Raw genomic sequence first — 20,881 nt, forward strand, 5'->3', positions numbered from 1 at the left:
CCACCCAGTGAAGTCGCTCAGTTGTGTCCGACTCTTTGCGACCCCACGGACTGCAGCCTACCAGGCTCCTCCGTCCATGGGATTCCCCAGGCAAGAGTACTGGAGTGGGTTGCTATTTCCTTCTCCAACCATCCTCTAAAGGAAAGTAAGTTTGCAGTAACCAACCAGCTTTTCCGCCTTTACCTTGTACACTGTCCTCATTCCTTCTCCCCTCTGCCTTTGGAAGTCTTTCATTTTGTCCACCTCCTTGAGGCTCTTTGCTCTGCTAGATTGGATGCTGTGTGATGCACATTTATTTCTGCTCGAATAAACCCTTAAACATTTTAATGTGCCTCAGTTTATCTTCAGAAAGTTTATATAGTTGTTTAGAGCTAGTCATACACTGATGTGGGAAAAGATTTGTTAATTGTGGTATGGGTAGTAAGTAATGACTAGTGAGGGAAATCTGAGCTTTCCAGTTGATTTTCAAGGTATTGAAAATAGTGAAATTAGTATATAAGTAAATATTTGGGGATTTTAAATTATCTGGCTTGCTCTCATGAGAGTATAATTTATTGGTTGCTAATAGAAATAATGTCAGCTATTGACTACTGTTATGGTAACTTGAAAAAATAAGACTAGTATTAGTCTCAGGCTTTTCCTAAGAAAAGAATGAATTTATAGAAATAGAATTTATAGAAATTTCAAGTAATTATGGGCTTATTTAGCTATATCAATATGTGTCTTTATATTACTTAGAAATTGAGTTGTTGGTGAATTATAAAATTTTAAATCATAACTGTTGTGAGTACCAAAAGCATCCGTGAAATGAGTGGGCAGAAGAATGTCTTTGGTACCTTGATCAGGGTCTAATGTTAGTTGTCATTTGATAAAGAGCAGTGGTTCAGTGAATGGATTTCCACACATAAACAGGATTGAACAAAAAACTGTCCAGATATCAAATGGAAGCAATTTAAATGTCCATTGACAGAGGAATGGATGAAGATGTGGCATGTGTGTTATGATGGAATATTACTCAGCCGTGAAAAAGAATGAAGCCATGCCAATGCGAGCAACGTGGATGCACCCAGAGATCGTCACACTGAGTAAAATAAGTCAGACAGAAAGATGAAGATCTTATGATAGCGCTTGTATATGAAACCTAAAATGGCACAAATGGAACTTATTTACAAAACAGAATTAGAGTCACAGATGTAGAAAACAGACTTATGTTACCAGGAGGGGGGGGGAAGATAATTGGGAGATTGGGATTGACATGTACATACACTATATGTGAAGTAGATAACTAAGAGGATTGCCTGGGGGACAGTGGTCAGGATGCTCCACGTCCACTGCAGGGGACATGGGCTTGATCTCTGATCAGGAAACTAAGAATCCCACATGCCACACTGTGTGGCCAAAAAAACAAAAAAGAATTGGAAAAAAAAAATAGATAACAGTGAGCACCTAATGCACAGCACAGGGAACTCTCCTCAGTACTCTGTGATGGCTTATGTGGAAAAAGAGTCTAAAACAGGGAAAGACCAGAGACCTCTTCAAGACAATTGGAGATACCAAGGTAATAGTTCATGCAAGGATGGGCATGGTGAAGAAGAGAGATGTTAAGGACCTAACAGAAGCAGAAGAGATTAAAAAAAAGTGGTAAGAATACACAGAAGAACTATACAAAAAAGTCTTAATGATAACCATGATAACTGGATAACCATGACAGCGTGGTCACTCACCTCGAGCCAGACATCCTGGAGTATGAAGTCAAGTGGGCCTTAGGAAGCATCACTACGAACAAAGCTAGTGGAGGTGATGGAATTCCAGCTGAGCTATTTCAAATCCTAAAAGATGATGCTGTTAAAGTGTTACCCTCAGTATGTCAGCAAATTTGGAAAACTCAGCAGTGGCCACAGGACTGGAAAACGTCAGTTTACATTCCAATGCCGAAGAATACTCAGACTACCACACAAGTGCGCTCATTTCACATGCTAGCAAGGTTATGCTCAAGATCCTTTAAGCTAGGCTTCAGCAGTATGTGAACCAAGAACTTCCACATGTACAAGCTGATTTCGAGGAGGCAGAGGAACCAGAAATCAAATCACCAACAATTCATTGGATCATGGAGAAAGCAAGGAAGTTCCAGAAAAACATCTACATATGCTTCATTGACTATACTAAAGTCTTTGACAGTGTGGATCACAACAAACTGTGGAAAATTCTTAAAGAGATAGAAATACCAAACCACCTTCTCTGCCTCCTGAGAAACCTGTTTGCAGGTCAAGAAGCAGCAGTTAGAACCAGAACAATAGAACGGAACAACAGACTGGTTCAGAATTGGGAAAGGAGTTCATCAAGGCTGTGTATTATCAACCCTGCTTATTTAACTTATATGCAGAGTATATCATGCAAAATGCTAGGCTGGATGAAGCTTAAGCTGGATTTAAAGACTGCCGGGCGGAATATCAACAATGTCAGATGTGCAGATGATAGCACTCTAAGGGCAGAAAGTGTAGAGGAACTAAAGAGCCTCTTGATGAGAGTGAGAAAGCTGGCTTAAAACTCAGCATTCAGAAAACTAAGATTGTCGCATCTGGTCCCATCACTTCATGGCAAATAGATGGGGGGAAGAATGAAAGCAGTGGCAGATTTTATTTTGGGGGCTCCAAAATCATTGTGGATGGTGACTGCAGCCATGAAATTAAGACACTTTCTCCTTGGGAAGAGAACTATGACAAACCTAGACAGTATATTAAAAAACAGAGACATCACTTTGCCAACAAAGTTCCATGCAATCAAAACTGTGGTTTTTCCAGTAGTCACGTATGGTTGTGAGAGCTGGACCATAAAGAAGGCAGAGTGCCGAAGAATTGATGCTTTCGAATTGTGGTGCTGGAGAAGACTCCTGAGAGTCCCCTGGACTGTAGGATCAAACTGGTCCGTCCTGAGGAGATCAGGCCTGGGTGTTCATCGGAAGGACTGATGCACGTCAACATGCACAGTCCTGTTTGTACTTTGGGGCCGTATGTAATGCTTCAAACTTTCTCTTAACAGCTTGCTGCCAAAGTAGGTGTTGTCTCTTCTTTAAATCAAGTACTCAGTTTCTCCCTTTATCCTCTGTGCTGATTCTTATATGTATTCATTCCGTGGTCGAGTTTATTTTTCTTGGACTTGTTCACCAGTCCCACCAAATATGATGCTGAAGCATCCCACTTTCACTCGTTGTATATTATCAAATTACTTATTGCTTATTATTACTTATTATTATTACTTATTACTTATTATTATTAGAGACCATGCATGATTTATTTGATTTTGTCTTTGTTACTTAATGCTTGTTTCTCCATTAGAAATAAACTTTCTGAGTGCAGAAACAAAGAAAAAAACACATAGTGTGTTAAAGATGGAACCTAAAAATAAAATATATAAACATTACTTTTTAAATAATACAGCTTTTTAAAATAAGCAGTTGTCAGTTTAGTTTAAAATCATGCCTTTTTTATGCATTTAGAAAGAAGCACAGGGACTCTGTTGAACCCCGTTTCCAGGCTTGAGAAGTTGTGCTGCTCCTATTTCAGTGATCCCATGAAGAGTTAGAGTGGATAATAAGGATTAAAACCAACTGGTAAATTTTGTAACTAGTGGAACCAACTTAGTTCATAAATTTTCCTTTTAGACTTTTAGCATAATTTGCCTTTTGTAGAAACATTGATTAATTTCACGTTTTTTGAATTTCCAGGTAACTTGGGTTTTTACTCCTGTAACAGCTGAAATAACAAGTCTCGATACAGAGAATATAGATGACATTTTAAGTAAGTACCTTCATATTTTTAAAGTATACTTTCTTTTCTATTAAGAATTAGTTTATATACAAAACAAAATAAAATCTCAGTTACCTAAAACAGTTGAGGCGCCAGCATTCTGATTAATCCCATGGTGTCTCTGTATGTGTGTGCATGCATATGTATTTAACTAAGCACTTTTCATTTTAGTTTTTAGTAAAATGTCTTAAAATGTGTAAGTCTGCTTTCCTGTTGCAGGTGAACTTTAGTCTTGTTTTGTTTCTCTGCCTTGTCGTAAATACCACTCTTATTAGAGTATTTTCTTGTTTAAAGACCAGCAGTTTCCACTGTGCCGTATTATGTTAGTGACCGTAGGACACAGTCTACAATTTTTTTGTATGTGTGTCTTTTTTAGCTTTTAACTATATCATGTACTCTGATCTCTTTTTTTTGTCATTGATCCAATTAAGCTTAGTAAGTATTTTTGCTTGTTTGTTGACAGTGTGATTGTAGATTCAGTTAATTTGGGGGAAGACATTTCTTCTTGTTTTTAAAAGAAGTAGAAGGAAGGTGAAGATGTTAATAGGAAAATCACAACTTAGGAGATTTAAGAAAATGTATTGTGGATAAATGATGTCTTTTTTTTTTTTTTTAAACATTTCGTTTCACCCACTGGCTTGAGCAGAACTAAAAGTAATGAGAGATAAAAGTGTTTGTTCATTGACCATCATATGGTGTCTTGTGTCCTTGGACCTGGCTTAAATGCTGGAAAGTCTGTTCCCACACTGTGGGAGTTCTTGGGAGAAACTTGAGCCTGTATCAGTGTCACAGGGAGGACTTATAGTATCAGTATTGATAGGCCTGCCCCCAGTTTCTGATAGAAATCGCTGGACCCAACCGAAGAGTTTGCATTTCTACAAGCTCTAGTGTGGTGCTGGTGCTTCTGCTCCCAGGAATCAGAGCTCGAGAACCACACTGCGTTAGTGAATAGTACATGGATGAAAAGTGCTTTCAAGATATTAAATAAAAAAGGAAAAAGAGAATTGAAATGCACAAATCATCTTCACTCCTCTCATCTTTCACATTCTAGAATATCTTTGTGGGTATGTGTGTGTGTGTGTGTGTGTGTGTGTGTGTGCGCGCGCGCACGCGCGCGTGCAGTTTACTGAGTACTGAGTTTTTGTTAGATTTAGGCAAGAGGAACAGGCATCTTTCTCCTGTCTTCACATCTGGATATGCAAATAATACTGAGTTAAATTTTGCAACAGAGAATGAATGTTAAAATGGTAGGAACCAGAAAAGGTGCATCTTAAGCAACACTGTTATTTGTAGATTATTGTTGCTACCAGGTGGTGTCTGAGTTTTAGAAATAGCTTAGTTATACAAGTCTGTCCTCTGAAATAGGGTTTTACTGGTTAGCCAAAAAGTTTGTTTGGGTTTTTCGGTAACATCTTAAGGAAAAACCAAGTGAACTTTTTGGCCAATGCAACATCTGCAGAGCTAATTCTCAGTTACTCATGAATATAGAAGGCCAGAGAATGGATCAGTAAAATCCAGATCGCTCCACTTCGTTTTTATGAGAGTAGGCTATCTGGTAGCTTATTTGCCTGATCTGAGCTTGATTCTCTGTTTATTTTATATTCATTCAGTGGAGGTATTAAGATGGAGGATATAGAGAAAAGGACTAGGGGCTCCCACAAGTTATGTAAGCCATTTTTGACACTATGTACAGGTTTCTGAGTGAGAGGTAACTTAATAGTTACTGTGTATTTTCAGTGAGCCTTTAAAATAGAAAAGGCTATGATGAAAACCACTATCTTGAATTATGTCATAATTATGTAGACACAAGTAACTTAGATTGTTTGGTTTTGTTTTTCAATTTCAGACAATGCTGATGTTGCTTTAGTAAATTTTTATGCTGATTGGTAAGTAATACCTTATTTTGGTGGGGAGGGGTGCATCACTAAGGGTTTTGGGGTTATTTTGTTTTTTTGCTTTTAACTTTCTAGAGGTGATTTTTCTTTGCTAGGAAGGAGTAAGTAGGGAAGCCTCTTCCTTCTGTGAGACAATACTCCATAAACAGATTTAATAATTCAGGTTCATTCATTCATAGATGAAGCAACTTAATTTGGTGAGTATTTGTTTGAAGAGAGAAAATATACCTGATTCCATCATCCCACATTTTAAAATAAAAGCAGGATATGGAATAACTCAGATTTCTCTCTTACTCAGCCTGTCTGTCTCTGTCTCTCACTAACGCATCCGCACACACGTGTACATATTGCGGTTCTCTATTTTTCCTACTGAGGAAGCAGGGCAGTGTTTGGAGGTGAGGATATGGGTGTGGCAGATTTAGAAGGAAAAATAATGCTGATATTTTGTAACACATACCATCTACTACCACTTCTCGGGAGCCTTCGCCCCTTTCCCTGTCTGGATCAGATCTGTCTGTGTGTTCACGTCGTTCCCTGTGCCCCACACAGGGAACTTTTCTTTTCTTACTACATTGTTTTCTCTTCAATCTCTGTGTTCCAGCAAACCAGTTTTGAGGGCAGAGATAAAGTTTTTCTTAGTGCTCCCAGCACTGAGCACAAGGGCACAGCATATTGTAGATGTTAAAGAATGTGGCGGGGGGAAGGAAGAGGGGCGCTTTAGCTGGAGAGAAGTGTGAAACAATTCACATCATCCTTATTCCTAGGCAGTCTGCATCTTATGTGACCCTCAGGCTTACCACCTAGCAGGTGCCTCCACCCCTGCTTCAGGCCACACGTCATCCTGCAGCTCACCTGCATGTGGATGAACACTCTTAGCTTATTTCCTCGGCTTCTGGTCTGACCTGTCTCCATTCTTTTCCCTGCAAAGTAAGCCAGGGTAGTCTTTCCTGAAGTGCAAGTTAGAGGAGTTTACCCTCATCTTCAAAACCTTCAATGTTTTCCATCACTTTTAAGTACGCCCCTTACCTCGGCCCGGAAGGCCCCTGGTGACCCGATTCCTTCCTGCCTCTGCCGCTGTATCTCTTGCCTCTCTCCATCCCACATTCTGTTCTGTTATGCTTCCGCAATATTCTGTGCTCTTTCGTCACTGACCTTTAATCATGGTGCTTCTCTGTCTGAAGGGATCTCTCCTCTCACCCACTTGTTTACTTCATTAAGTCTGAACCATTCCTTCAGTCTTAGATTAGATGCCACTTTCTCCAGGCCACCTTCCTACATCCTACCCCTACCCCTACTCTCAAGTGCAGTTAGGAACCCTTTCTATATCTGCTCGTGACCCTGCGTACTTAGCCAGTCACAACACTGTATGCTGTGGCTTAGTTGGTGCCTCCCTCCTGTATCATTAGCTTTGTGAAAAGTTACCATATCTATCTTTTTTTCATCATGAATCACCAAGCACTTTGCATGACAGTTGGCAGATAAGTGCATAATAAATATTTACTGGATCAACAATGTATGGTATCCATATTTAAAGAACTTAAGTAGAAAATCCATGGCTGATTCATGTCAATGTATGGCAAAAACCACTACAATATTGTAAAGTAATTAGCCTCCAACTAATAAAAATAAATGGGGAAAAAAAAAGCCAAAAAAATAAATAAGAACTTCAGTAGAATGTTGGAGATATACAGAGAAAATACCATTTATAAAATGTACAACAGAAGATAGCAGTTTCCAAAGTAAGTTAGGATTGTCCAGATATAACGTTAGCCACAGAATGTGGTAGAAAATTATTGAATTCAGTCCACTTTAAAAGTAAACAGGTTCAGAGGAATATTTTTCCATACTTACCTGACTAGATTGTGGCAGAGTTAAAACTGTTGGGTTGGCCAAAAAGTTCATTTGGGTTTTTCCATAAGATGTTGCAGAAAACCCGAATTAACTTTTTGGCCAACCCAGTAGAATGCAGTTACCTTGATGGAGGGGTGTTGTGTGTTGTAAGAAAGAGAAACAGAACATGCCACCAAGCTTGTTGTGAAAAAGCAGATTGGAAATGTGGACTAACTGCAGTTATTTGAGCAACATGTTACCAAAGAATACTTGGGGTTGTACATAAATTAATGCTGTTTTATTCAATGGAAAAAAACGTGGATAACTTGATGTAGGACTTAGACTTACACTGGGTGGCCTCAAAGTCAGGATTCTGAACTCCCTCTGGGAGCTATGGATGTGGCACGGTTTAAGGAAGAATTCTCTAAGAGAGTTGCCTAAAAATACACCTGAAGGGACAGTAAACCACAGTAGAACTTAATAACGCTGTTATGCACCAGGTTCTCTACATGCATTGTTTTTAATGCTCAGAATTACCCTCCAGGTAGGTATTACACCTTCCATTTCAGGTTGAGGAAGTTGGGCTCAGAAAGGTCACACAGCTCGTAAGTGGAGGAACTGGGATCCAGCCTCAGCTCTGTCTGACTCTGAAGCTTATTTTTTCCCCACTAGGTTATGCTAGTAAGTGTCCTTAAATTGTCCCCTCATAGACTTCTGCCCCATCTGGTTGATTTGTAGAGGGCTGATTTCAAGCACTAGATATGGAGATTCGGTTCAGATGGCTCTTCAGGCCCTGTTAATAGATCTGCTTGCTTTGGTTGTGCCACTTTTGTAAATGTAACTTTATATTGCAATTGAAGTTTTATTTTACCTTCCCCTTTCACCTTTTGGTATTATAACTTATCCTGTCTTAAACATGAATCTGTGCCTAAGTGCTTATTGAGCAGCAAACTGGACAATACAGAAAGGAGCCCTTAATATGTCTCTTTTCTTGCCCTTAATTCAGGATTCTTTACGAAGCCATATCTTAATTTCTTCAAGAAATCATCATGCAATCCTTACCCCTTGCCTCCCTGGCCCTCTTGAACCCTGTCTTTAGCAAACTGTGGGAACCCAGAAACCTGTGACCCTAGCCTGTCCAGTTCCTCCATTCTACCAATTTATTCATTTAACAGAAGTCTACTAAAATGCTTATTAGAATATGTAGTCTCAGAATAAGACACGGTCCCTGCTGTCTGCAGACCCCACCCACCTATCCCAGATGGGAGAGATTTAAGAATGCTAAAAGAGGAAAGAGCCACTTGAAAGCGAGATTGAAGATACAGATTGTGTCTCCTTGGTATTTTCTAGGACATCTCCTTAGGAAGTCAGGTGAGTGGGCCAGAGAGTTACATACAAAGAGAAATAGGGAGGAAGTATAAAGTTTGTATCCTGTCATAGACGTTATATTTTTCTTAAATTATAATTAATATGTATGACCTAATTGCACTGCCCTGGCTCAGACAGTACAGAATCTGCTTGCAATGCAGGAGATGTGGGTTCTTTCCCTGGGTTGGGAAGATCCCCTGGAGAAGGGAATGGTTACTCACTCCAGTATTCTTGCCTGGAGAATTCCATGAACAGAGGAGCCTGGTGGGCCCATGGGGTCGCAAAGAGGCAGACATGACTGAGTGACTAAAATTTTCTTTCTTTGACCTAATTATGTGGGTTAGCGTTCACAGGCTTCATTTAGGTGCATTTCTTGATGGAAAACGGCTCTGAAGCAATAGTAGTTGTGTTCTTCTTGTTGCTGCTGTTAATAAATACTCAAGACCTTTTTCATATAAAATAACCATTCTAGCCCAGCTGCGTGTGTGCCGATTCTGATTCTTCTCCTTCTCATCAGGCGCCTTTAATGACTCAAAGAATACACTTGTGAAGTAGTTGGCTTGACAAGGGGCAACCCGAATTAGAAGTCTCATGTTTCTAGAATATTGTGGGGTTTGTGGCCCCTTTTAAAAGTGAAGGCAGAGCAAAAAACTACAGACAGAGGGAACATGGACAGGAAGTCTCCTTTGAGAATTAAAAAATTTTGCTCCCGAACTTAGTATATTTGATAGCTTATACATACAAAAGCCTATTTGAACGAGAGGTAAATTTTGAGAGGAAACAGTTCAGTCTACACCATATGCTATTTCATATTAACTTGCCTATGAGATTTGATTGAACTTGTCAGGTGAATCAGTCTAATATTTGCAATAAACTTAGCATTTTAAAGACTTTGTAGTCTAAAAATATGTTCATTATTTAGAGAAGCTAATTTCCTTTATAAATGCCTGAGACTTAGTAATTACAGATCCCAGTAGATACATTTTAGAGGACTTACTTCACACTTGTTTCACTGCCTTTGTGAGAGATCCATCTTTAAATTATTTGTATAGTCTGAAATGGAATAGTCTTTGAGTGTCAAATTGTTTTCATCTCCAGTGAATGACGTCAGGAATCCTGAATTAACAGTGTGGTTGCTAATTCTGTTTATTGTACATAATATAGTAAACACTAAAAATAAAAGACAACAACAAAAATAAAATTTTATTGCTCCTACTCTTTAGTTTTACTCGGTATCCTTTTCTGTGCGCAGGTGTCGTTTCAGCCAGATGTTGCACCCGATCTTTGAGGAAGCCTCCAATGTCATCAAGGAAGAATACCCAGATGCAAACCAGGTGGTCTTTGCCAGAGTTGACTGTGATCAGCACTGTGAGTACCTCGCGGGGATCTGGGAGAGACTGTCCTGTCCCCCACCTCTCCTGCACACACGCACGCACACACTCACACACTGTGAGTACCTCGCAGGGGGTCTGGGAGAGACTGTCCTGTCCCCACCTCTCCTGCACACACGCACGCACACACTCACACACTGTGAGTACCTCGCAGGGGGTCTGGGAGAGACTGTCCTGTCCCCACCTCTCCTGCACACACGCACGCACACACTCACACACTGTGAGTACCTCGCAGGGGGTCTGGGAGAGACTGTCCTGTCCCCACCTCTCCTGCACACACGCACGCACACACTCACACACTGTGAGTACCTCGCAGGGGGTCTGGGAGAGACTGTCCTGTCCCCACCTCTCCTGCACACATGCACGCACACACTCACACACTGTGAGTACCTCGCGGGGGTCTGGGAGAGACTGTCCTGTCCCCCACCTCTCCTGCACACACGCACGCACACACTCACACACTGTGAGTACCTCGCAGGGGGTCTGGGAGAGACTGTCCTGTCCCCACCTCTCCTGCACACACGCACGCACACACTCACACACTGTGAGTACCTCGCAGGGGGTCTGGGAGAGACTGTCCTGTCCCCACCTCTCCTACACACGCACACACGCACTCACTTTTTTTTTAATGCTCAGTTTTAAGCCTTGTTCTCTAGAACAAGCCAAAAATGCTCTTGACTTTGGTTAAAATATTAATATTTAATCTTTATGTATTGATACTAACAACACTACTTTCCATTTTGCCTGTGTGAAGATTAAATTTTTTTTTTCATTAAACTATAGTAGGACAAGCATGCAGGTAGTAAATCATTCTGGTTTTCTACCAAAGCAAGTACCAAAATCAATAAATAAAACTGATATATAGGTTTAGGAAAGAAAATGATTTCTGTTAGTTTTAGAATCATGCAGAAATGCCATTTGTAGTCATTTCAAATAAAACAGTCTCAGATTTTTGTGTGGTTTCTCTTATATAAAAGATTCTACTAAGATGTCTTAAACTATCTTTGAGGTGTAATTTGCTCTAGTTAGTCATTAATTTTGAGAAACTTAGGTTAGTCCTACTTAGAACCCAACCTCTTGGATTTCATTTGTCTCACTGGTGCGTTCTTTGTAAACTCCTTATGATTTTCTGTGTACATGACGGACTTCTCCAGTGTGAGCCGGTGAGCTTGCTCTGAGGCCTCTTCCTAAGGGCTCCGTTGTCCTTGCGTTTAAGCCTCTCCTCCTGCCAGTCACTGCGCTTGCGGTTCTGCCTCATTGTGTCTTGGTTGTCTCACCAACTGTAATGTCACTTCTTCAAAGGCAGGAACTGTTAGCTTTGTTTTTAAATCTCCCTTCTGTTAATAAGTGGAGACCAAACTAATTCTTTGAATCTCAAGCATCTGAGTGTTTCTGGGTGACAGAGGTAGCTCATTAAAACAAGCTTGTTGCATTGAGTTATTGTTAAGTTGGCCTGAATTGCAGAACATTCCCATTCTGCAAGTTTCCTGTCCTTTACATTTCACCTGACAAGACTGTGTGTGTGTCCGTGCACATGTTTGTATACACTACCTTTTCACTTTGCTGATGAGGAAATGGAAATAAAAAAGTGGCTTAACCAATGTCATATAGCTTACCGTCTAGTCAGGGCAGAATTTGAATCCAGATCTCCTGACCAAATGCCTTCCCAGACCCATTTACTTCTTTTCCATTCAGTTCAACAAACGGTCCGGGGATTTTCTGGTAAAGCCCTGTGTTGGGCAGAACAGCTGACAGCGAAGTATCAAAGTCTCCTAAGCCGCGCCCCACATGTCTGTCTGCGGAGGCCCATAGCTACACAGGAGGAGGGAGCGATAACAGGCTCTGAGGGCAGGCGCGGCCTGCATCCCACACTGCTCTTTGGATCTCCCTCCCGCCCTCCCTGACAGAGGACGCGAGGTTTCGGTGTGGGCTCTCATTTCAAATTCTATTCTTTATGTATTTAATTAGAACAGGCAGCAGTTCCTACTTTCATTGAATTTGGACTCTAAGATCTGAGACTCTGCTCTCAAGCTTACAGTCATTAGAAAGAAAAATTAACTTGCTGAACAATACATATCATTAATTCTAGCAGATTAGTGAACATAAATAAATCTAACATCATTGCTAGTAATCTTTCTATGGGAGTAAGTAGCCATAATTAAGATTTTTTTTTTAATCCACCAGAGATATCTACAGAATCAGTTTCTTACTAGTGAAAGTTATATCTGAGACATTGTCTGTTTTTTTTTTCCCTTCTGTGTAATTCTTCCCCCTTTTTTGGCTGTGCTGGGTCTTAATTGCTTCACGTGGGCTTTCTCTAGTTGAAGTGAGTGGAGGGATGCTCTTCGCTGCAGTTTGCAGGCTTCTCATTGCAGTTGTTTTGTTGCTGAGCACTTCGAGGTGCCTGGGCTCCAGTCGCTGCAGCCTGTGGGCCTCAGTCAAGTGGTGTGTAGGCTTGGGGCACGGGCTTCGGGACGTGTAGGCCTCAGTCGTGTGGAGTGTAGGCTCGGGGCACGGGCTTCGGGACATGTGGGCCTCAGTCGTGTGGTGTGTAGGCTCAGGGCGCACGGGCTTCGGGACGTGTGGGCCTCAGTCGTGTGGAGTGTAGGCTCGGGGCGCACGGGCTTCGGGACGTGTGGGCCTCAGTCGTGTGGAGTGTAGGCTCGGGGCGCACGGGCTTCGGGGCGTGTGGGCCTCAGTCGTGTGGAGTGTAGGCTCGGGGCGCACGGGCTTCGGGAGGTGTGGGCCTCAGTCGTGTGGAGTGTAGGCTCGGGGCGCACGGGCTTCGGGAGGTGTGGGCCTCAGTCGTGTGGAGTGTAGGCTCGGGGCGCACGGGCTTCGGGACGTGTGGGCCTCAGTCGTGTGGAGTGTAGGCTCGGGGCACGGGCTTCGGGACGTGTGGGCCTCAGTCGTGTGGAGTGTAGGCTCGGGGCACGGGCTTCGGGACGTGTGGGCCTCAGTCGTGTGGAGTGTAGGCTCGGGGCACGGGCTTCGGGACGTGTGGGCCTCAGTCGTGTGGAGTGTAGGCTCGGGGCACGGGCTTCGGGACGTGTGGGCCTCAGTCGTGTGGAGTGTAGGCTCAGGGCGCACGGGCTTCGGGACGTGTGGGCCTCAGTCGTGTGGAGTGTAGGCTCGGGGCGCACGGGCTTCGGGACGTGTGGGCCTCAGTCGTGTGGAGTGTAGGCTCGGGGCGCACGGGCTTCGGGACGTGTGGGCCTCAGTCGTGTGGAGTGTAGGCTCGGGGCACGGGCTTCGGGACGTGTGGGCCTCAGTCGTGTGGAGTGTAGGCTCGGGGCGCACGGGCTTCGGGACGTGTGGGCCTCAGTCGTGTGGAGTGTAGGCTCGGGGCGCACGGGCTTCGGGACGTGTGGGCCTCAGTCGTGTGGAGTGTAGGCTCGGGGCACGGGCTTCGGGACGTGTGGGCCTCAGTCGTGTGGAGTGTAGGCTCGGGGCGCACGGGCTTCGGGACGTGTGGGCCTCAGTCGTGTGGAGTGTAGGCTCGGGGCGCACGGGCTTCGGGGCGTGTGGGCCTCAGTCGTGTGGTGTGTAGGCTCGGGGCGCATGGGCTTCGGGACGTGTGGGCCTCAGTCGTGTGGAGTGTAGGCTCGGGGCACGGGCTTCGGGACGTGTGGGCCTCAGTCGTGTGGAGTGTAGGCTCGGGGCACGGGCTTCGGGACGTGTGGGCCTCAGTCGTGTGGAGTGTAGGCTCGGGGCGCACGGGCTTCGGGACGTGTGGGCCTCAGTCGTGTGGAGTGTAGGCTCGGGGCGCACGGGCTTCGGGGCGTGTGGGCCTCAGTCGTGTGGTGTGTAGGCTCGGGGCGCATGGGCTTCGGGACGTGTGGGCCTCAGTCGTGTGGAGTGTAGGCTCGGGGCACGGGCTTCGGGACGTGTGGGCCTCAGTCGTGTGGAGTGTAGGCTCGGGGCGCACGGGCTTCGGGGCGTGTGGGCCTCAGTCGTGTGGTGTGTAGGCTCGGGGCGCACGGGCTTCGGGACGTGTGGGCCTCAGTCGTGTGGAGTGTAGGCTCGGGGCGCACGGGCTTCGGGGCGTGTGGGCCTCAGTCGTGTGGAGTGTAGGCTCGGGGCACGGGCTTCGGGACGTGTGGGCCTCAGTCGTGTGGTGTGTAGGCTCGGGGCGCACGGGCTTCGGGACGTGTGGGCCTCAGTCGTGTGGAGTGTAGGCTCGGGGCGCACGGGCTTCGGGGCGTGTGGGCCTCAGTCGTGTGGAGTGTAGGCTCGGGGCACGGGCTTCGGGACGTGTGGGCCTCAGTTGTGTGGTGTGTAGGCTCGGGGCGCACGGGCTTCGGGACGTGTGGGCCTCAGTCGTGTGGAGTGTAGGCTCGGGGCGCACGGGCTTCGGGGCGTGTGGGCCTCAGTCGTGTGGAGTGTAGGCTCGGGGCACGGGCTTCGGGGCGTGTGGGCCTCAGTCGTGTGGCGTGTAGGCTCGGGGCACACGGGCTTCGGGACGTGTGGGCCTCAGTCGTGTGGTGTGTAGGCTCGGGGCGCACGGGCTTCGGGACGTGTGGGCCTCAGTCGTGTGGAGTGTAGGCTCGGGGCGCACGGGCTTCGGGACGTGTGGGCCTCAGTCGTGTGGAGTGTAGGCTCGGGGCGCACGGGCTTCGGGACGTGTGGGCCTCAGTTGTGTGGTGTGTAGGCTCGGGGCACGGGCTTCGGGACGTGTGGGCCTCAGTCGTGTGGTGTGTAGGCTCGGGGCACGGGCTTCGGGACGTGTGGGCCTCAGTCGTGTGGCGTGTAGGCTCGGGGCACGGGCTTCGGGGCGTGTGGGCCTCAGTCGTGTGGAGTGTAGGCTCGGGGCGCACGGGCTTCGGGACGTGTGGGCCTCAGTCGTGTGGAGTGTAGGCTCAGGGCACGGGCTTCGGGACGTGTGGGCCTCAGTCGTGTGGAGTGTAGGCTCGGGGCACGGGCTTCGGGGCGTGTGGGCCTCAGTCGTGTGGAGTGTAGGCTCGGGGCGCACGGGCTTCGGGACGTGTGGGCCTCAGTCGTGTGGAGTGTAGGCTCAGGGCACGGGCTTCGGGACGTGTGGGCCTCAGTCGTGTGGCGTGTAGGCTCGGGGCGCACGGGCTTCGGGACGTGTGGGCCTCAGTCGTGTGGCGTGTAGGCTCGGGGCGCACGGGCTTCGGGACGTGTGGGCCTCAGTCGTGTGGAGTGTAGGCTCGGGGCACGGGCTTCGGGGCGTGTGGGCCTCAGTCGTGTGGAGTGTAGGCTCGGGGCACGGGCTTCGGGGCGTGTGGGCCTCAGTCGTGTGGTGTGTAGGCTCGGGGCACACGGGCTTCGGGTTGGCTGCACACAAGCTCGGGCTCAGTGGCTGCGGCCCCAGGCTGTGTTGCCCCGCCGCACTGGGAACCTTCCCAGACCAGAAAACAAGCCTGTGTCCCCGGCAGTGGCAGATGGATTCTTGTCACTGTGTCACCAGGGAAGCCCAATCCTTCCCTTTTTAAAGTGATACCATGAAATTGTTATTATTAGCACCACGCTCTAACCAACTGAGCTAACCGGCCACCCATGAAATTGTTATTAATGATTTGTTCATATTTTCCACTCTCTCTTTAGAGATTGTACAATAGACTGTACTTTGGGTAATCCCTCACATGGTAGTTGAATTGGAGAGGTTTTCATCTGGAAGAACCTTAAGAGTCCTGTAGTCTGGAGAAAGATGCCTGTTAGGCAGATTATTCTTTGGTAGGATTTGCCTTTTTTTTTTTAAGATTTATTGAAGTATAGACATATAGTAAACTGCACAAGCTTAAATTATAACAGTTTAATATTTTGACACACCTACAGCTGTGAAACTGTGATTGTGGTCAGGACATCAACGTGCCCGTCACCCCCAGATCCTGCTCTGCTCCTTCGTGGCGTGTCTCCCCTCCTGTCCATCCTCAGGTGACCGTGGAACTGCCAGCATTTGGATCTGCAATACTTTCTGTGGTGTTATGTCCAAGAAATTGTTGCACATCCAATGTCATGAATCTTTCCTCCTATATTTTCTTTTTAGAGTATTATCATTTAGGTGGTAAGTTTAGGTTTTTACCCATTCTGAATTAATTTTGTGTGTGGTTCAAGGTAAGGACCCGGTTTCACCCTTTTGCGGTGGACATTCAGCTTTTCTAACACCATCTGTTGGTGAGGCTATCTTTCCCCTGTCAAAAATCATTTGACCATATATATGAGGGTTTATTTTTGGATAATCTGTTGTGTTCCATTGGTCATTATGTCTCTGTTTATGCCAGTATCACACTGTTTTTTTTTTTTTAATTATTGTACCTTGTAATAAGTTTTGAAGTTAGGAAGTATGAGATCTCCAATTCTGTTTGAGAGTATCTTCTGAAAGGCGTATACTCTTAAATTTTGATGAAGTCTAATTTATCCTTTTAAAAAATAGACTTTACTTTTTAATTCTCTAAGAAATCTTTGCCTCACCCATGATCACAGAGATTTTCTGCTATTTTTTCTTTCATAAATTTTATGTATGAAGTGTACATTTAAGTCTGTGATGCATTTAGACTTAATTTTTATATGTGGCACAATGTTTGGATTAGAATACCTTTTTTTTTTTTTTTTTTTTTTTTTTACAAATAGTTGCCAAGTTTTTCTGACATTACTTGTTGAAAGGACAATCCTTTCTTCACTAACTTTGCATCTTTGTCAGAATCATCTGACCATATACATATGGATCTATTTCTAGTCTGTGTTCTGTACTGGATATATTTGTCTGTTTATCTTAATGCCAATACCTCACTTTCTAGATTACTTTAGATTTGTAGTAAGTCTCAAAGTAAGTATGTAAATCTCCTCAGTTTGTAATTTTTTTCATAGTGGTTAGGTTACTCTAGTTGCTTTGGATTTCTGTAAGACTTTTAGAATCAACTTGTTAATTTTTAGCCAAGGGTTGTGGTTGACGGAGAATTGCTAGGGTTTTAACTGGGACGGCTTTGAATCCTTAGACCACTTTGTGGAGAATTGTCATTTTGACGGTATTGAATCTTGTAATCCATAAACATTGTGTATCTTCCCATTTATTTAGGTCTTTTCTGTTTCTCTTAGCAGTGTTTTGCAGTTTTCAGCAGTGTTTTAGTCTACATGTCTTTCCCATCTCTTGTCAGACTTATCAGTAGGGATTTATTTTTTGATGCTGTTGTAAATGGAACTTTTCAAATAACCTTTTTATTTCTGGAACAAATATAGAGATATGCTGTAGAAAAATTGTGAGGACAACACAGTGACCTTCCTTCTGCCTCTTGACGCAGTGTGTCCTGATGTTGACTGACATTTTACCTTTCCATGGTACATTTCTCAAAACTAAAATTTTAATTTCTGATGTTTGTTGCTGGTATATAGAAATACAGTTGATTTTTGTATAATAATCTTGTATACTGGTACTTATTAGTTCTAATGAGTCTTATGTAGATCCCTTAGGAGTTTTTACGTAGACAGTTACGATGTATGTGAATAAAAAGTTTACTTCTTACAGTCTTTGTTTCCTTACAGTAGTTTTTCTAGCCAAGGTACCTGCTTGGTGCTTTAGGATTAGTTTCTGTCAGGCAGAAGTTTAATATAAAGTTTCCTATCAAAACCGGAAGGTGACCTCAGAATCAAAATACCATCCTGTCCACATAAGTGTTCTTATTAAATCACCTGTCTGGTACTGTGGCAACCTACTCTGCCTTCCCTTCTGATACTTTAAGTCTGTCTTGCTTCTGGCTCAGTGTATCACCCAGAACTTCCATTCAAAATAGTAGTGTTATTTCTTTTGTAAAAAAATTCTAGTCAGATTGTTGGGAAGAACCTACTGGAGTTAGGCCTGGTTTTTGCATGTATTACTTCGGTTATCTTCACCACAGCCCCTTGAGTTAGATAGTGTTACTTACTTATTCAGCATTTCCTTTTTTATATATCTGCTCTGTAGTGCAGTGTGGGAGGTTTTAGAGATACAGTGATGAGCCAGATATACCCAGAAAGGCAAGAGCAACACACCCACAATTGCTCATCAGGATAACTGTTTTGAAGGGAAGGTTTTAGGTACTATGTCTTAGTCTACGGGTATACAGAGGTCCCCTTGGAGAAGGAAAGAAGGAAGAGTAGGAGTTTTTAAGGGAAATAGAGGAAGAAGTGTGTTTCAGACAGGAGAAGCATTGAGGTGGTGATGAACGCTGGACTCCCAGAGAGCTGGAGTATATTATTGCTTTATAGATGAAGACACTGAATGACTTAGAGAGAGTGAGTGATTTACCGAGGTTACATGGTCCATGGAGGGAGCCAGACTGTCCCCAGGAGTATACAGCTTTTATCAGGTAACTATGATTTTGAAAATCAAAGTAAAGTAATTTAAATTGAGGGTTCTCAAAGAAACTGAGAATTCACCCAGTTCCTGTATTAAAATGACTTAAAATGTTTGTTATGAATAATGCAATAGTCTGTTTAAATTATCTATACTGGGTCAGTGTGTACATAAAAATGTATTTACTTACATATGATATTGTTTCTATTATTGTTTCTGTACTGTGTGGCTAGAAGCCTTTGTTCTGATACCAATGGCCTGCTACCTACTAAGTCATACATAGTTGGGCAAGTTATCTTTAAAAAAAAAAAATCAGTGAACTTAATTCAGGAGCTGCCATAAAAAGTGTGTGTAGGGGTAAGGAGGGGTGGGTGCGGTTAAATCCAGGTGAGGGCGTACAGGTACTCACTACATTACTTTCTCATCTTTTCTATAAGTTTGAAAATTTTCAAGATAGAAAGCTGATAGAAAAAGTCACTGAACCTATAATTTGTCTAGTTTAGAAAAGAGAGAGGAGAGCCTTGTTGGTTTAGACTTTTTGAGAAAATATGTGTAAAAGCAGCTTGAAATCTGCACTCTACAGGTGTTCTATGATACTGTTAATTGTAATTTCTGTTTATCTTCACTGTGATAAGTAATTTTCAACATGATGATTGGATTGTAAAAGGATGTCCTTGAATAGACGTTTGCTGGCATCTCGAGGGTCACTTAGAGCCGCTCGATGGCTTTTGGAACCCGAGCCCAAGTTCTGTCAGTGGCTGTCTCTCAGTGAAAGCCTCCTGTGTGCAGGGATGGCAGCTGAAGGCGTCTTGTGGGTCATGAACTGCCTTCTCTCAGACAGTAGCGTCTCTGCGTCTCCACCAGGTACGGTGGAAGGCTGATGTGCCCTTTGCGAACCTTCTTCCATTACCAAGTACAACTTATGTGGACTTCCCTGGCGTTCCAGTGGTTAAGACTCTGTGCTTCCAATACAGAGAGTGCAGGTTCAGTCCCTGGTTAGGGAACCAAGGTCCCACATGCTGTGCAGACAAAAAAAAAAAAGAATTTGTGCCAGTAACACAAAGATGGCTTAATATTAGGAAACAGAATAAATCCCATCAATATCTAAAATGGGGAAAGCCAGCTTATCCTGTCAATAAATGCTGAAAGACTTAATAAAGCTCAAGATAGATTATTGGAAGAAATTAATGTGGCAAAATGAATGAGCCGTGCTTTGCTTGCATTGGATTTTTAAAATCTTTAGTGACTGTGTATTGCTTCCTAACATTTTTGCAAGCTTAAGTTGAGGTGTGGCATGTCAGAATTTACCTATTTCTTAGCCACAAATCTTGTATATTGGCTTGCATTTGGGAATTTCTGCCAATGTGGTGTTACATATTTTTTTCTTTATCAGCCCTGCTTAAGAACTGAGAACAAGAGGATACCATAAGTTAAGAAACAAGCAACATAATTATATAATAATACAAAACTGTAACGGCACTCATTTTCATAGAACATGCCAAGTGAGTGTTTCCAAAGTAGTCCCTGTGGGAGGCAGGGCAGGCCCTCACTCCTGAGACCCGCGGGGCGGCCTTGGTTTGGAACTGTCCTCCAGTTCGCCAGCTGATCAGGAAACCCGTCTCCGGCGTGGTCTGCTGCCCGCATTTCTCTCTGTCTCTGTCCTGTGGAGTGCCTTCTCTCTTAGCTTCTCTCAGCTCTCTGTGTGCCCTTTTAGGACCTCACCCCAAGGTTGAAAGGCTCAGGTAAGTAGGCTGGGACCCCGGCACTAGAGGGGAGAAGGCGAGATTGCCGTAACCGCTCACCTCACCCCACCGGCCCCCTTGTTTCTGTCTGTAAGCCGGACGCGGCCGCTTTCCCTTCCCTTCCCGACCTTGCTTTCTTCCTGCAAAAGGCTGGAAACTGTTAGAGAATTTTAAACTCAGAGTGATGCTGGGGTGACTTCAGGAAGCTTCCAGCTCTGTTTAAGCTTAGCTATATTTGTTTGAAATCCCAGTGTAAAGCTTGTAGCTTGAAAAACCCTCATCTAGTGGTAGAATTTAGTTCTGCTCCTAAGCCCCTAACTTCTCCATTTGTTGTATCTAAGTAAAGAGAAGCAGAGGAAAAGGGAAGTCAGGGCAATTAGAGAGAGATGGAAGATACAGAGAGAAGCAATCTCTTCCCACACCCCAGAGGGCATTCATGTCCTATGACGGCCACTGTGTCCTCGCTCGTCCTGCAGAGTACTGGGAGACTGCGTTCATACTTGTCACAGATCTGACAATTGCCTTTTAATTTCTCCCATCTGGGGGCCCCATAAAA

General features: G+C 44.3%; 1 protein-coding gene across 1 annotated transcript in view; it reads left to right on the forward strand.

Annotated features, from left to right (window-relative positions):
- Positions 1-20,881, forward strand: part of ERP44 (endoplasmic reticulum protein 44) — an 87,778-nt gene that overhangs the window by 32,710 nt on the left and 34,187 nt on the right. The window contains exons 2-4 of the mRNA XM_070458423.1: positions 3,725-3,797; positions 5,653-5,692; positions 10,152-10,267. Of these exons, the coding sequence (XP_070314524.1) occupies positions 3,725-3,797; positions 5,653-5,692; positions 10,152-10,267 (229 nt within the window). The remainder of the gene's footprint in view (positions 1-3,724; positions 3,798-5,652; positions 5,693-10,151; positions 10,268-20,881) is intronic.

The sequence above is a fragment of the Odocoileus virginianus genome, chromosome 29, assembly GCF_023699985.2.
Source record: "Odocoileus virginianus isolate 20LAN1187 ecotype Illinois chromosome 29, Ovbor_1.2, whole genome shotgun sequence".
NCBI classification, from domain to species: Eukaryota; Metazoa; Chordata; class Mammalia; order Artiodactyla; family Cervidae; genus Odocoileus; species Odocoileus virginianus.